Raw genomic sequence first — 14,410 nt, 5'->3', positions numbered from 1 at the left:
AACCACTGGGCCAGGGAGCATCATAAAAAGCCATGGACCTGCCATGCTCAGATGCTCCAGGCTCCAACCATGTTGATGCCTCTTCTCTTCACTAGCCGTTCAGCCATGAAACTCCATGTGCTTCTTTCTGTTCTCCTCTTTTTGACTCTCTTATCTCCAGGTAAGGTGGTGGATGATTATAGGGTCTGCAGTTTAGATGGCTATCTGGCAGGTCAGACAGGACCCTGGAATCAATCTTATGGATTCATAAACCTAATATCAACAGCTTCACTAGGATTACAAAGTGGTAAAATAAGAAAGAGACCATTCTTTTGCCATTAGCCAAACTACCTGATGAGGTCACATTTTGCTTTGTCCTTACTTTATATCTTTGGATGCCTTGGTGAGGCATGGCCATTTATTTGTAGGCAGGTAGATCTGAAAGAATTGGATTACAGCCACATTTATCATTATATCTACCCACTAGGTCAGGGAGAGAGATGGACAGAACCTTATCAACAGGACCTAGTGCTAAGAGCATGTCTTGGGGAATTCTGTCATATAGGTATTTGACTCCTAAAGGGATTAAGAAATCAGCATACTGAGCACAACTTTCATTATGGGAGAGACATGTCCATAATTGTAAAAGTAAGGTAAGCGTATACTTTTTTGTCCAAACTAGACACTTTGGGAAAGTAAAAGGAGCACTATTTTAACCGTATCAGAACAACAGGTATAAACCAGCACTGTCCCAGCCAAAATGGCCACAGAGTCAGTCTATATAAATGGTGCAGACCCAGAAGTGGGTTTCATAAAGAAGATTACAATCCCTAGGGAGGGGTTACTGAGAAGATCAAGTGCTGGCCCACGTTCTAGGAAGGGATTCTTATGCTAAATAACAGTCACACAGAATAAGTACCAAGGCATAAACCTAGTCCTGTAAAATGTGGCAATTAGGAGGAATACACACTTTGGAGTACTAATGCACAAGTTATGTAGAAAGAAAATGATTGGGCTGGGAAATGGAGACAATAACACAAAAGATGATACTCTCTGATCATAAATCTTTAGCACAAAAATTGCCATTAAAATATCAGGTTCACTCACCATTTTCAGATGAGATGACTTGGGTCCAGAGAATTATTGCACATTCTATAACTTAAGTATTCAAACACGTGTTGGAAACAATATGTCATGGTTGCAGAGGGTGATAGTCAACTATGTAGAAAGAGTTTAAATAGTTTGTAGGTCATTCAAAACTAGCTGATATCAGTGGGACCAAGCATATTAAGAACACATGTATTAGACAAAATAATCTTTATGTTTGTGCTTGGAAACATTTTCTCTTTTTCATTAAAGGAGGATTTGTTTAGAATATACTATCTGCCAGGCACTGTTCTAAATTTCATATGAGATAGTATGGTAACTAAGACTGTCTAAAATAGAGAAAAATTTCCTATTTTCATTAGGTGCTTCCAGTGTTAACCTTTTATGTTATTCATATGCTGCTATATTTTATACCCTCTGCTAAATTTATTGACAACGCTAAGAATAGACTGAATCAAGTAGTGTGGATTCACTTCCTCATGTTGGAAGCAGCCATTAACAACAGCCAGAACTCCATAGGGGTTCTTCAGTCTGCACACTTCCTGATGAGAGAGGGCATTCAAGACTTGAGGATCCCAGGTGCTACTCTTTCTCCTCTAGTGGTGCTAGCCATTTGTGGTTCATCTATTCCTTTTCTTTGCTTCTATATCTTCATCTTTCACTTTGATCTCTCCTTCTGGGTCCTCTGTGGAAGAGGTTGTTATTTTGTAGTTTTGCCCATAACTTCTCAACCCCATACACTCCTTTGAAAAATACCTATTTATTTAGTTTTCACTGAAGTTATTAGTCAGCCATCTTATATCCAATATACACTATCTTCCAGACACTTTTCTGAATTTTAGGATTAAAATGTAAGTAAGCCATATTACTACTCACAAAGATCTGAAAGTTTTATGGGAAGAGACAAAGAGGAGGTTAAATGCAGTGGATGGTTCTAACAATGGAGTGGACAAGCTGTTTTGGATTTAGAAATATGTCTTTAGACAATGAAAAAGATTAACAGGAAGAGGCAGCCTGAAAGGAAATGATCATTGGAATTTACCTTTGAGATAGTACAACTAGCCAACAATTGGGTGAAGAGAAGGTGACACATGAAAGGAATATGTAAGAGCTATAATTGATTATATTTAATGAATAAATGAATGCATTGGAATGATAATTCTTTAGTTCCTGAATAAAGTAAAAGGGCATTAACATTAACCAAGAAAGGAAATACAGTAAGGAGAATGTTTGTTTTTACGTTTCTTTGTTTTTGAGATTCAGAGAGGAACAAAATTAGGTCTGCTTTCAACATCTTGAGTTTTAGGAAACTATGCATCTTTCAGGTGGAAATGTGTAACATTAAAAATATAGGCCTGATATTCAGATGAGAAATTGCTGTAAGAGTCATATCATCATTCTATAATAAGTGTATAAATCTTCAGGAGTAAATGAGAATGCCTAGGGAAGCAACTAGCACGAAAAGAGAAAACAAAATAGACGAGATGAGAAAATGGAAGTAAGGAGATGACAGAAGAAGAGGGAAATGGAGAAGAAAAAAAGAAGAGAAGACCAGTGACAGAACCATGAAAAATACCATGCATATTGAATGAATGGAGGAAAATTCCTAAGATTCTGTCAGAGAATTAAGGAAAACATTGAACGGTTTAATATCAAACCAAGTCAACTAATAGCAGCAAGACTCAAGAAATCACATGCCACCCAAAGATGTGGAAAAGTTGTAACTAAAATAAGGTCATAAGGGGATTTTTTTACATGTTTTTCCAGCTTTACTGAAGTATGATTGACAAATAAAAATTGTACATATTAAAGGTGTACAACATTATGATTTGATATACGTATGTATTTGCAATAACGTGGATGACCCTGGAGGATATTATGTTTCGTGAAATAAGCCAGACATAGATAAATGCTGCATGATCTCACCTATATGTGGAACCTAAAAAAGTTAAACTCATAGAAACATTGAGTAGAATGGTGGTTACCAAAACCAGGGTGGGGAGGAGAATGGGGAGCTCCATGGAAACTTACTGCTTTTACCATTTTCACTCCCCACAATCACCAGTCCTCTGTGTGTAATAGTAGGACAGTCTCCTTCCTTACCTTTGCCAGCTGCTCTGGAGTCCTTATAAGTAATCCAAAAACCATTATTTTGAGGGTCAAATTTCATGGTGGGAAAAAAGACTCTTATCTGGAAGAAAATGTGGTTCATGCTGGCGGGCAATGACTTACACTTCTGCTCCGGTGTTCAATCAGGAATGAGCTACTTAGTGTCTGGTCAAACGTATATGCTCAATAAATAATTGGTAGCAAGAAAGAGAGGGCAGATAGCTCTTTTAAAAAAGAATGTGTACCCTTTCCTGTGAGGATAACAAGAACTGTGACTCATCTTTTCATTTCCAGTCCTTTAAAGAGATATGTTTGTAAAACTTCAGAAGAAGTTGAAGACAATCTGAAAACTGAAGATAGTATATTCTTCTAAGAATAAATATAAGGCCTTTTGGAGGTGCCTGAAAGACTATAGTACAAACACTCCAATGAAAAGAGCTAATAAGACGACTTTCAGCATTTCCGCCTTCTTTCCACCCAAAATCAACATGAGTGTTCTCACTTTATATAATATATAACAATTGAAAATTACATCTTCAAATAAACTAGGATATAGCAGGAATGTGAAGAAAAAAGAGCTACATGTCTCCACAATTTAGGAGGTTCCAGAAAACAAGATTTCTAGAAGGTAAGGGGCACACCCTAAGTACCAACTCAAAACCACACCTTTGCAACACAGGAACAGAACTCATGGACCATATAGTGGGAACATCCCTGGGCCAGTAGTGGACCTGACAAGTAGATAATTAGAACAGAATCAAGAATGGTTTAAACAAGCTATATATGCAATACATAGTCTGTAGGTAAATCTGTAAGGGAAAGAGAGACATTATATTATGAATAGCCATACATTTGCTTACTTCTATTGGTTTGAATATAAGTAAGAGTTAAAATAAGTAACATAAGATATTGCTCACTAAAAATAATTCCTGGCACATATCCTACATAGAGCTTTTGGCCCAGGAAAAACTCATATCATTCAAAAACAGAAGAAAACAAACACACAACTATTGTATTATTGATGGAAATTTCATTTTTTTCTGGTTGCTAGCTATTACAATCTTGCTATAAAAATTCTTGCACATATGTCTTGGTTTCCCCGGAGTGCCATCTTACGGATGGAATTGGATCATACAATATGAATCCTCAGCTTTCCTAGATGAAAGTAAACTCTTCAAACTTGGATGAACCAATTTAGAAACCCACCAACAGTGTTTGACTGTGGTAGGGATTAAAAGTAAAAATTAATTAAAAATCAAGAATTAGAATACTTGACAACAAAAGCAAATAATTGGGAAAAGTTAAATTGTGATTACAAATTTCGAATTCATTGTATTATGTGAAGGTAAAGGTTTTTATTAATTTTAGACTTTGATATATTACGAATATATGTTTTAATTCTATGAGAGCTACTAAAAGAATAAGAAGAAAATGTTTAATTTCCCACTACAAAGAAAAAATGAGATGATTAAAAATAATCCAAAAGAAAAGAGAAAATGAGAGAGATAAAAAGCAGAGACCAGGCAAATAGAAAACAAATTAAGATGGAAGAATTAAACTCAAATATATTAGTAACTATATTAAAACACAAATAAGTTAATTTTTTAGCCCAAATCAAAGGTGGTCGGCACTTATTTTAAAAATAAAACAAATAGGTGCAACTATATAGTACAAAAAAATGCACCTAAAATGTAAGCATTCAAAAACATTAGAAGTAAAAGAATGGTATTAATGGCTGAATTGTGCGCTTTAAATAATTATATCTTAAATCTTAAGCCTCATTACCTCCGAATGTGACCATATTTGGAGACTGGGTATTTACAGAAGTCATTAAGTTAAAATGAGGCCATTAGGGTGGAACCTAATCCAATATGACTGATCTTCTTATAAGAGGAGGAAATGTGGATTCAGACACATACAGAAGGAACAAAATGTGAAGACACAAGTAGAAGATGGCCATTTACAAGCCAAGGAGATATGCCTCAAACTGATCCTTCTGTCAAGGTGTCTCAGAAAGAAGCAACGCTCTTGACACCTTGAGCTCAGACTTCTAGCCTCCAGAATTCTGTGAAAATAAATTTTTGTTGTGTGAGCCACCAGTATATGGTACTTTTTAATGCAGCCCTAGAAAACTAAAACAGATTCAAAAAGCTATTTCATCCATGTATTAACTAGCAAACAAGAACCTTTAAGTTGAATTCTTTCCTATAAACAAAGAAGGCTGTTTCGTACTGTTTAAAGATTCACCTAAACAAGAAAATGTAATAAATTTAAGCTTATATGCACCAAATAATAGAGTCTCATAATATGTAAAGCATAAAATGTCTAAACTCAAAGAGAAATTGAAAATCCACAACATCATAGTGAGGTATTTTAACATACTCCTCTCACTAATTAATAGAACAAGCAGTCAAATATCAGTAAATACGTAAAAGATTTGACCAACATGATCAACAACTTAGAACACCACCAACAACCAAAAATTGACTAACAAACATAAAGCACTACATCCAACTATCAAAATACACATTTTTAAGTGCAGCCAAAGCACTGATAAAAATAGCCAAACACTCCATCATAAAGCAGGTATCAAAATTTCAAATGATTAAAATTATTCAGTGTATCAAATCAACATGTTGTACACTTTAAACTTATGCAGTGTAATTTGTCTAGTATACCTCGGTAACACTGGAAAAAATGAAATTTTGCAAAATTGGAAAAATTTCCTTTAAATCTAATTCACTTAAGGTAAAATCATTAACAAAAATATAAATATGTGGAAATTAAGAAATATACTTCTACATTAGGCACGTCTCAAAAGAAATGTCAAAATGAAAATTAGAAAATGAATTATACTAAAATAAGCCAACTATCAAAACCTGTGGGATGAAAGTAAACTAGAATTCAGAGAAACAAATGAAAGAGAAAAGAATATAAAAAGTATCAACAAAACAAAAAGTTGGTTTTATAAAGACTAATAAACTTTATAATAATCTGGTGACATTCATCAAGAAAAAATGAGAGCATACTTAAAACAACCATCTCGGGAACGAGTAGGTTGACAGCCCAATCAGTGTTCCAGAGATGCAGAGAAAATAAAAGGATATTACACATTTGTGAACTATGTTCCACCTCCTTTTGTGTACTTAGGAGTTTCTCTACATCAGTTCTTCCTTCTTCACTATATCATCAATTTTCTTTCTACTGGATTATTACCATTAGCATACAAATATGCTCTTGTTTCTCTGATCTTAAGAAAAAAAATTTCTTTTTATTTTTCCAGGAATCTCTATACATTTTTCCATAGTGACTGTACCAATTTACATTCCACCAACAGTTCACAAGGGTTCCCTTTTCTCCAAATCCTTGCCAAGACTAGTTATCTCTTGTCTTTTTGATGATAACCATTCTAACAGGTGTGAGGTGATATCTCATTGTGATTTTGATTTACATTTCCCTGAGTATTAGAGATATTTATCATCTTTGTTTGGAAAAAAGTCTATTCAAGTCCTTTGCCCATATTTTAATTGAATTATTTGTTTTTTTGCTATTGAGTTGTATGGGTTCCTTATATATTTTGGATATTAATCCTTTATCAGATATATGGTTTGCAAATACGTGCTCCCATTCTGTAGGTTGCCTTTTCATTTTGTTGTGTTTTGGGGGGTTTTATTTTTCAGGATTTTTTGGTGTTTTTTGCTGTGAAGCAGTTTTTTAGTTTGATGCAGACCTACTTATTTATTTTTTGCTTTTGTGGGTTGTGCTTTTGGTATTAGACCCAAAAAATCATTGCCAAGACTGATGTCAAGGACATTTTTTCCTATGTTTTCTTCTAGGACTTTTACAGTGTCAGGTCTTACACTGAAATCTTTAATCTATTTCAAGTTAATTTTTGTGAGTGGTGTAAGATAGTCTTCCAGTTTCATTCTTTTGCATGTGGATATCCAGTTTTCCCAGAACTATTTATTGAAGAGACTATCCTTTCTCTACTGAGTATTCTTGGCTCCCTTGTCAAATATTAGTCAATCATATATTTGTGGGTTTCTTTCTCAGCTCTCAATTCAGGTCCATTGGTCTATGCGTCTGTTTTTATGGTATCACCAAACTGTTTTGATTACTATCATTCTGTAATATAGTTTGATATCAGGAAGTGTTATGTCTCTAGCTTTGTTCTTCTTTCTCAAGATTGCTTTGGCTATTTTGGGTCTTTTGGGTACCATATGAATTTTAGGATTTTTAAAAATATTTCTGTGAAAATGTCATTGAAATTTTGATAAGAATTACATTGAATCTATAGATGGCACTGGTTGTATGGACATTTTAACAATATTAATTTTCCCAGTCCATGAACATGGATATCTTTCCATTTATTAGTGTCTTCAATGTTATATAGTTTTCAGGGTTTCTAGCTTCACTACTTCTATTCGATATAGTACTGGAGGTCCCAGCTAGAGCAATTAGGAAGAAAAGAAATGAAAGGTGTTCAAATCAGAAAGGAAGAAGTAAAATTGTCTCTGTTTAAAAATGACATGACTTTATATATATACACACACATATATATGTATATATAGACAGATCTTACACTGCCTTGGTTAAATTTATTCCTAAGTATTTTATTGTTTTTTATGCTATTGCAAGTAGGATTGCTTTCTTTATTTATTTTCAGTTGATTTGGCATTAGTGTATAGAAATGCTACCGATTTTTACATGTCAATTGTGTATCCTACAACTTCACTGAATTTGGTGATTATAACCTACAGTTTTTTGGTGGAGCTGTTAGGATTTTCTATATATAAATCATGTCATTTTTAAATAGAGACAATTTTACTTCTTCCTTTCTGATCTGAACACCTTTTATTTCTTTTCCTGCTAATTGCTCTAGCTAGGACCTCCAGTACTATATTGAATGGAAGTAGTGACAGTAGAAACTCTTGCCTTTTTTCTGATCTAGAGGGAAATTTTTCAACCATTCACTATAGAATATAATGTTAGTTGTGGGTTTGTCATATATTGCCTTTATTACATTCAGATATATCCCTTTTATACCCAGTTTATTGAGTGTTTTACATGAAACCAGGTTGAATTTTGTCAAATGCTTTTTCTGCATCTATTGAGATAATCATATTATTTCTATCTTTCCTTCTATTAATTTTATGTGTCACATTTACTGATTTGGGTATGTTGAACCATCCTTGCATCCCAGGGAAAAGTCCCTCTTAATCGTGGTGTATGATCCTATTAATGTGCTGTTAAATTCAGCTTGCTAGTATGTGTTGAGAATTTTTGCATTTACCTTCATCAGGGATGTTGGCCTGTAGTTTTCTTTTCTCAGTGTTCTTATCTGGCTTTGTTATCAGGGTAATGCTGGCCTCTTCAAATGAGTTTAGGAATGTTCCCTACCCTTCAATTTTTCAGAAGAGCAGAGAAGAATTAACATTAATTCTTCTTTCAATGTTTCATAGAATTCACTGGTGAAGACATTTAGTACTTTGATTTTCTTTGTTGGGAGGTTTTTAATTACTGATTCCATCTCATTCTTTATTATTATACTCTCACTCCTTGTTTGGATTTCTGTTTCTTCATGACTCAGACTTAATACATTGTATATTTCTAGGAATTTATCCATTTCTTCTAGCTTTCCAAACTGTTGGCTTATAATTGTTCACAGTAGTCTCTTATGATCTTTTGTCTTTCTATAGTATCAATTGTAATGTCTCCTCTTTCATTTGTAATTTTATTTATTTGAATTCATTTCCTTTTTTTGGTAAGTATAGCTAAAAGTTTGCTAATTTTGTTTATATCTTAAAAAAAAACTTAGCATTGTTGACGATTTCTATTGTTTTTCTTTCCTCTATTTCATTTATTTCTGACATCCTGGATCCAGGCGTCTGGGATGCCAAAACAGGGGTATGTGGCAGCTTTGGGTCTGAGGGGATTTGGTGACTGGTTGGCTGAGGCCACTGAGGTGCACAGAAAATAATGGGAGAAATAATGATCTGGACACAATGACAAATTTTCAGCTTCTAACACCCTTTTCTTCTTAAATACAATTGAAAAGATCATTTAGAATGTCCACAAATTTACTTTTTCTTCTGACTGATATACTCTATGACTAAAATATCTTTGTCCATTGAGTTAGGTAGATCTTATCTAAATTTGGAGAAACAAAATAACTTCTGCTTCTTTCTGAGTTGACCGAAACATGAAGAAATTGAAAGATTTAGGGGCTGGCCCTGTGGCCGAGTGGTTAAGTTCGCGCGCTCTGCTGCAGGCGGCCCAGTGTTTCGTTGGTTCGAATCCTGGGCGCAGACATGGCACTGCTCATCAAACCACGCTGAGGCAGCGTCCCACATGCCACAACTAGAAGGATCCACAACGAAGAATATACAACTATGTACCGGGGGGCTTTGGGGAGAAAAAAGGAAAAAATAAAGTCTTTAAAAAAAAAAAGAAATTGAAAGATTTATATTAGTTTAAGATAGGCTAGTACCACAACTGAGTATCCACATTATCTTTTTTCCTGAAAGCTACACACTTACCCTTATCTAAATGAATAGAAGAAAAGAAGGCAGTGAATTAGGTAAAGCACCTAATATTTTAAAAGAAGAATGACCATATGCATTCTTAAGGGAGCTGAAGGGAGGCAGCATCAGATATGTGAACCTGTAAGTTTACCACGGCCTACAAGCTGTACATTATCTTATCCTGTTTTATCGCACCTCATTTCTTATCAAACTTGTTTTCTTTCCAATATACTCCATCTACACAAGTCTTTCTGCCCTTCAAGTAAACTAAGCAAGGGACCTTGCTCCTATATTCTGCGTGCCTATAATGCTATCACATGGATATTTCTTTGTGTTTTTCATTCTCATCATTCAGATCTCAGTTAAAATGCTGCATCCTCAGAAAGTCTTTTCTGTCCATTTTATCAATTCCATCCTCCAGACTATATCTGGTCTATCATCATATTACTTTTTCTAAACAATTACCACTTTCTCAAATTATATTATCAATCTATTTTTGCATAGTCAGATTTTGTTTCCTGAATATATGTCCTGTGAGAATAAGAAATATTTCTACCATTTTCACTGTTATATTATTGGTACAAAGAAAACTGCATGCTGAATAGAAAGCAATCAGTAAATATTTGTTAAAGATCCATACAAACGAATAAAATAATGAAGAAATGGGTGTATTTAAAACATATATTTTGTCCATTGCCTTGCTTCAACATTTAGCAAATTTCTTTTTTTTTGAGGAAGATTTTGCCCTGAGCTAACATCCACTGCAAATCTTCCTCTTCTTTTCGCTTGAGTAAGATTAGCCCTGAGCTAACATCTGTGCCAATCTTCGTCTACTTTGTATGTGGGATGCCTCCACAGCATGGCGGATGAGTGGAGTAGGTCCGCACCCAGAATTTGAACCTGTGAACTTGGGCCACTGAAGCAGAGTGTGAAGAACTTTAACCACTCAGGAAACAGGGCCAGACCCACCAGCATTCTTGTTGAAGCTTAAATTAGCCATTCCACGAACTTATAAGAAAAGGAAGGAGGGGTTTGTTAACACTTGGGTTTTTGGGTATAAAGGAAAGACAGTGAACATGATGAAAAAATTAAATAGATCTTTTGTCCGGCTTCTTTTCTCCACATAGAAATGCTCATACCAGAACTCTCTGTTCTCACACTTAAGAGTGTTTATAATTTTACATTCTACTCATGGACTAATTATCCCATGGACTCTCTTCTTCTGCAGTAAGAGGTGGTTTGGCTTCTTCTGAGAACCATTGTCTCAATGTGTCTGGCATTTGCAGAAGAGACATCTGCAAAAGGATGGAAGACCTGCTTGGTAACTGCCGAAGAAGGTGGAAATGCTGTAGACCATGGTGGATTCTCATGCCAGTTCCAACCCCAATTATCTATTCAGACTACCAACCACCGTTTAAGCCTAAATTGAAATGAAACTAGGAAAAGCATCAAAAGGAAAGTTCTTTGCATCTAAAAACATTAGAATATACATGTTAAACACTTCAGCTTTATTACCAACTTCTATTATCCCTTGTCAAGAAAAATAAATAAATATTGATTTCAAACTTACATGGATACTACCTCTTTTTGACTCATTTTCAGATCTAAACAATCTCTTTAAAAGTGAGAAAGTCCATTTATTTAACAAAAGTTCTTTTTTAATTTGTCACAGAAAGACCAAAAGATTAACAAAAAAGTTGCAAAGATGAAGACGTAATTATAAAAACATAAGTAAATAGACACACAGACAGTACCAAGAAAATGGAAAGGCAAAATATAGAAGAAATCCAGAAAATATCAGGGAGGGGAAGAAATGTCGATAGAGATAGGAGAGAAAATTGGAACGGGGCAAGAGGTAATAATTTGGTGTAATACATAAAAATTGTAACTGTATGGCAGGTAATTGGAAAGAGATGAAAATAAGAAAAGAGAGAGATTGAGAGGTTGAAGATCAACAGAAGTGTATATTAAGTACTCTAAAAGATAAAACTTCAACTAACAAAGAGATTTTCATGTTTTACTTCTATGAAGAAACACTGTGATTGTTTAGAGATTCTCAATATTTCACTCCTGTAGACAAATAATTCCCTTTAATAGAACCTAACCATCTTACCGTAAAAATGTAGCAACTTCTTTCAAGAGTATGCTGTCAACACCCCTTTTAAACAGACTTTTCAATGCTTCATAACTTCCGACAAGTTCATTTTCTATCCTAGTGTCATAAGGTCTCACTTTCCTTTCCTGAATGTCACACGACTTTAGCTCAGCTATATACCTGTGGAAACTAATAAACAGAAACCTAATTAAACGGGACTTGAGAGGGTGAAAGGAGCAGCTCTTTTGCCCTACAACAATTGCAGAGCCCCAAGAGGAAAAAGAGATTTCCTGTTCTTGACTGGCAAGAACTTCAGCCAATGAGAGACTGTCACAACTGAGCCAACGAAAAAGCCACTTCGCTTTGAACTCTCTATTCTTCCAACGGACTCTTTGTTTACAGCAGCCCTCTCAACTTTGTCTTCCTTTCTGTAAAACAGCTTTTCCTTCCTTTGCTGCAGGGGTCTGCAGACCTCGAATTACAATTCGACTAGGCTCATGCCTAGTACACCCATTTTTGGTTGAGGAATAACTGGCTGTTTATTTGTTTAAAGTCACAAATCCAAAGTAGTTCTTAGAGGAAGTTTTAGTTTTCACTCGTATAAAATTTTGATGATTAAAGAAATGTGATTTGGTAGTGAGGACTCCTTCCTTCCTATAATGCAACATTTATGAAGTCTTTTTTTTTTTTCTTTTAATTCTCTGAGCATGGACATTTTCTGCAATAATTTGGTATAGTCTTGACTAGATGTAGGGCAGAATTGACCTTAAAACAGTGATGGTATACTGTAGGTCAGGAACTAAGTATGTTAATGGTGAGAGAGCTTGATGATTTTCTTTCATTTCTTCCTCCTTATTTCCTCTCCGTTATCTGGGGATAAAATAGATAAGCACCACGCCTGAGTTGCATTCAGTTTGCAAAGACTAAGTCTTGTGAGGGTAGAGATGATAAACTGAGCCTCTCTACCCAGTCAATCTAGCCCTATATTACTTATCCATAACCGGACTCCACAAAATTAGGTGCACAATAGTTGTTCCTCAACTAGACTAACTTCTTGTGAGTGCTCCTGAGTCTAAGAGTTCAGAAGATACCCTTAATGTGGCTTAGTTCATTTAAAATTATATGGCACCTATTATCTATAATTTGGAATTGACATGCCCTAGATGACCCAAAACTGCCTGCTCACCTCATTTATCTTGGAACTATGATGTCTTATATGACTAAGGGAAAAACCTGAAAAACTGTTATCCTAATGATATGGAATCATAGTTTTGGGAGGGAAAGAAGGATTACAAGAGAGAGACAAAACCTTGACAGACACAAAAGAAAGATTCAAAAACCTTGAAACAACAGCTTTGGCCATATCACAACCGCCATCAAAGCAACATGAGCAGACTCTGTGTAGTCCCCAGGAAAAGTAACCTGGTGGTGTGTTCCAAAAAGCCGCTGGACACACTGGTGTATTCGTCACAGTTTTTATCAGTTTTCTCTTGCTGACTTCAGAATAATCTCTTTACTCATGGGTGTCCCCCTGTCTCCATATAAATATCTTTTAGCTAGTCATGTACAATAATAAATTCTTTTTTCCTTTGGCAGCTTTCATCTTTTTTAATCAAAATGTCTTTCTGATGCTTAATTTGTACCACACTTTCACACTCTGTCTAAATCTCCCTGATTGTGGACATGCCATACTTGGCTTGGTAATTCACTATGTTGACTAACTTCAATGAGAGAGATTCCAAGTGCACATGTGTGTTACAGGTTTCCAACCCTTTTGTTTAACTCTAAATACTATAATAGGGATATCTGAACTAGAGGGGATCATTATAATATTCCTGGAAGCAAGATAGCATAATAGGAGGTCCCAGACCTCATCTTCCCACAGAAATTATAATTTAACAATCACCCATGGATAAAAATACCTTTATGAGAGCTCTGGAGTGCAGTCAACAAACTGTAGCCCACTAGTGTAGCACAAAATCTGAGAACAGCCATATGGAATAGCTTAAGAATAATAGTTTCACTCTACCCAAGTCATCCCTCCTCCAATGTGGTATAGCTCAGCACCAAAAGAGAATCCCTTGGCCTTCGACTTCTCTCACTTTTTCCAAAAAGAAAGTGAAGTGAGTGTCCAGCTTCTACAGGATTTAGGGGCTGCAGACCCCACTGGCCAGCCCACTCAGGAACCCTAGCAGCTGACCACCCATAGACCCTGGCAGCCAGCCTGGGCATATCCACACAGATGGTCCCCTGCATACCCCCAAAGACAGCTTATGGATCTCAGCAGCTGGTTTGACTTTGTTAGGACTGGTAAAACATGAATAACTCCGAGACTTCTACTTCAGGAGAATGGAGAGTAGTGGAGCTTGTGCCCAGCTTTCTGGCAAATCAGTCCACTGTCCTAGGGAAAAGGAGTAGGTGATTCTCAGCATTCAGCTCAGTGGGGTAGGCTTGAGGATAATCTTTGGCTCCAAAGTCTGCCCTCCACACCTCAGAGCTAAGTCAGTAGCCTCATCCAGAAATAGACCATGATAGCACAACATATCTTCCCAGGGATGCTACCAGCTGATGCATCCGGAAAGCCAAGCTGAGCTGA

At 35.7% G+C, this 14,410-nt stretch overlaps 1 protein-coding gene across 1 annotated transcript; it reads left to right on the top strand.

The window, feature by feature from the left end:
• Positions 1 to 11,288, top strand: LOC139080020 (beta-defensin 109-like). The gene is made up of 2 exons (XM_070598151.1): positions 1 to 160; positions 10,948 to 11,288. The coding sequence occupies exons 1-2, from the start codon at positions 52 to 54 to the stop codon at positions 11,151 to 11,153; spliced, it is 315 nt and encodes a 104-aa protein (XP_070454252.1). The 5' UTR covers positions 1 to 51; the 3' UTR covers positions 11,154 to 11,288.
• Positions 11,289 to 14,410: the final 3,122 nt, after the last annotated feature.

This window comes from Equus przewalskii, chromosome 28, assembly GCF_037783145.1.
Source record: "Equus przewalskii isolate Varuska chromosome 28, EquPr2, whole genome shotgun sequence".
NCBI classification, from domain to species: Eukaryota; Metazoa; Chordata; class Mammalia; order Perissodactyla; family Equidae; genus Equus; species Equus przewalskii.
This window is presented reverse-complemented; position numbering and strand designations above follow the sequence as displayed.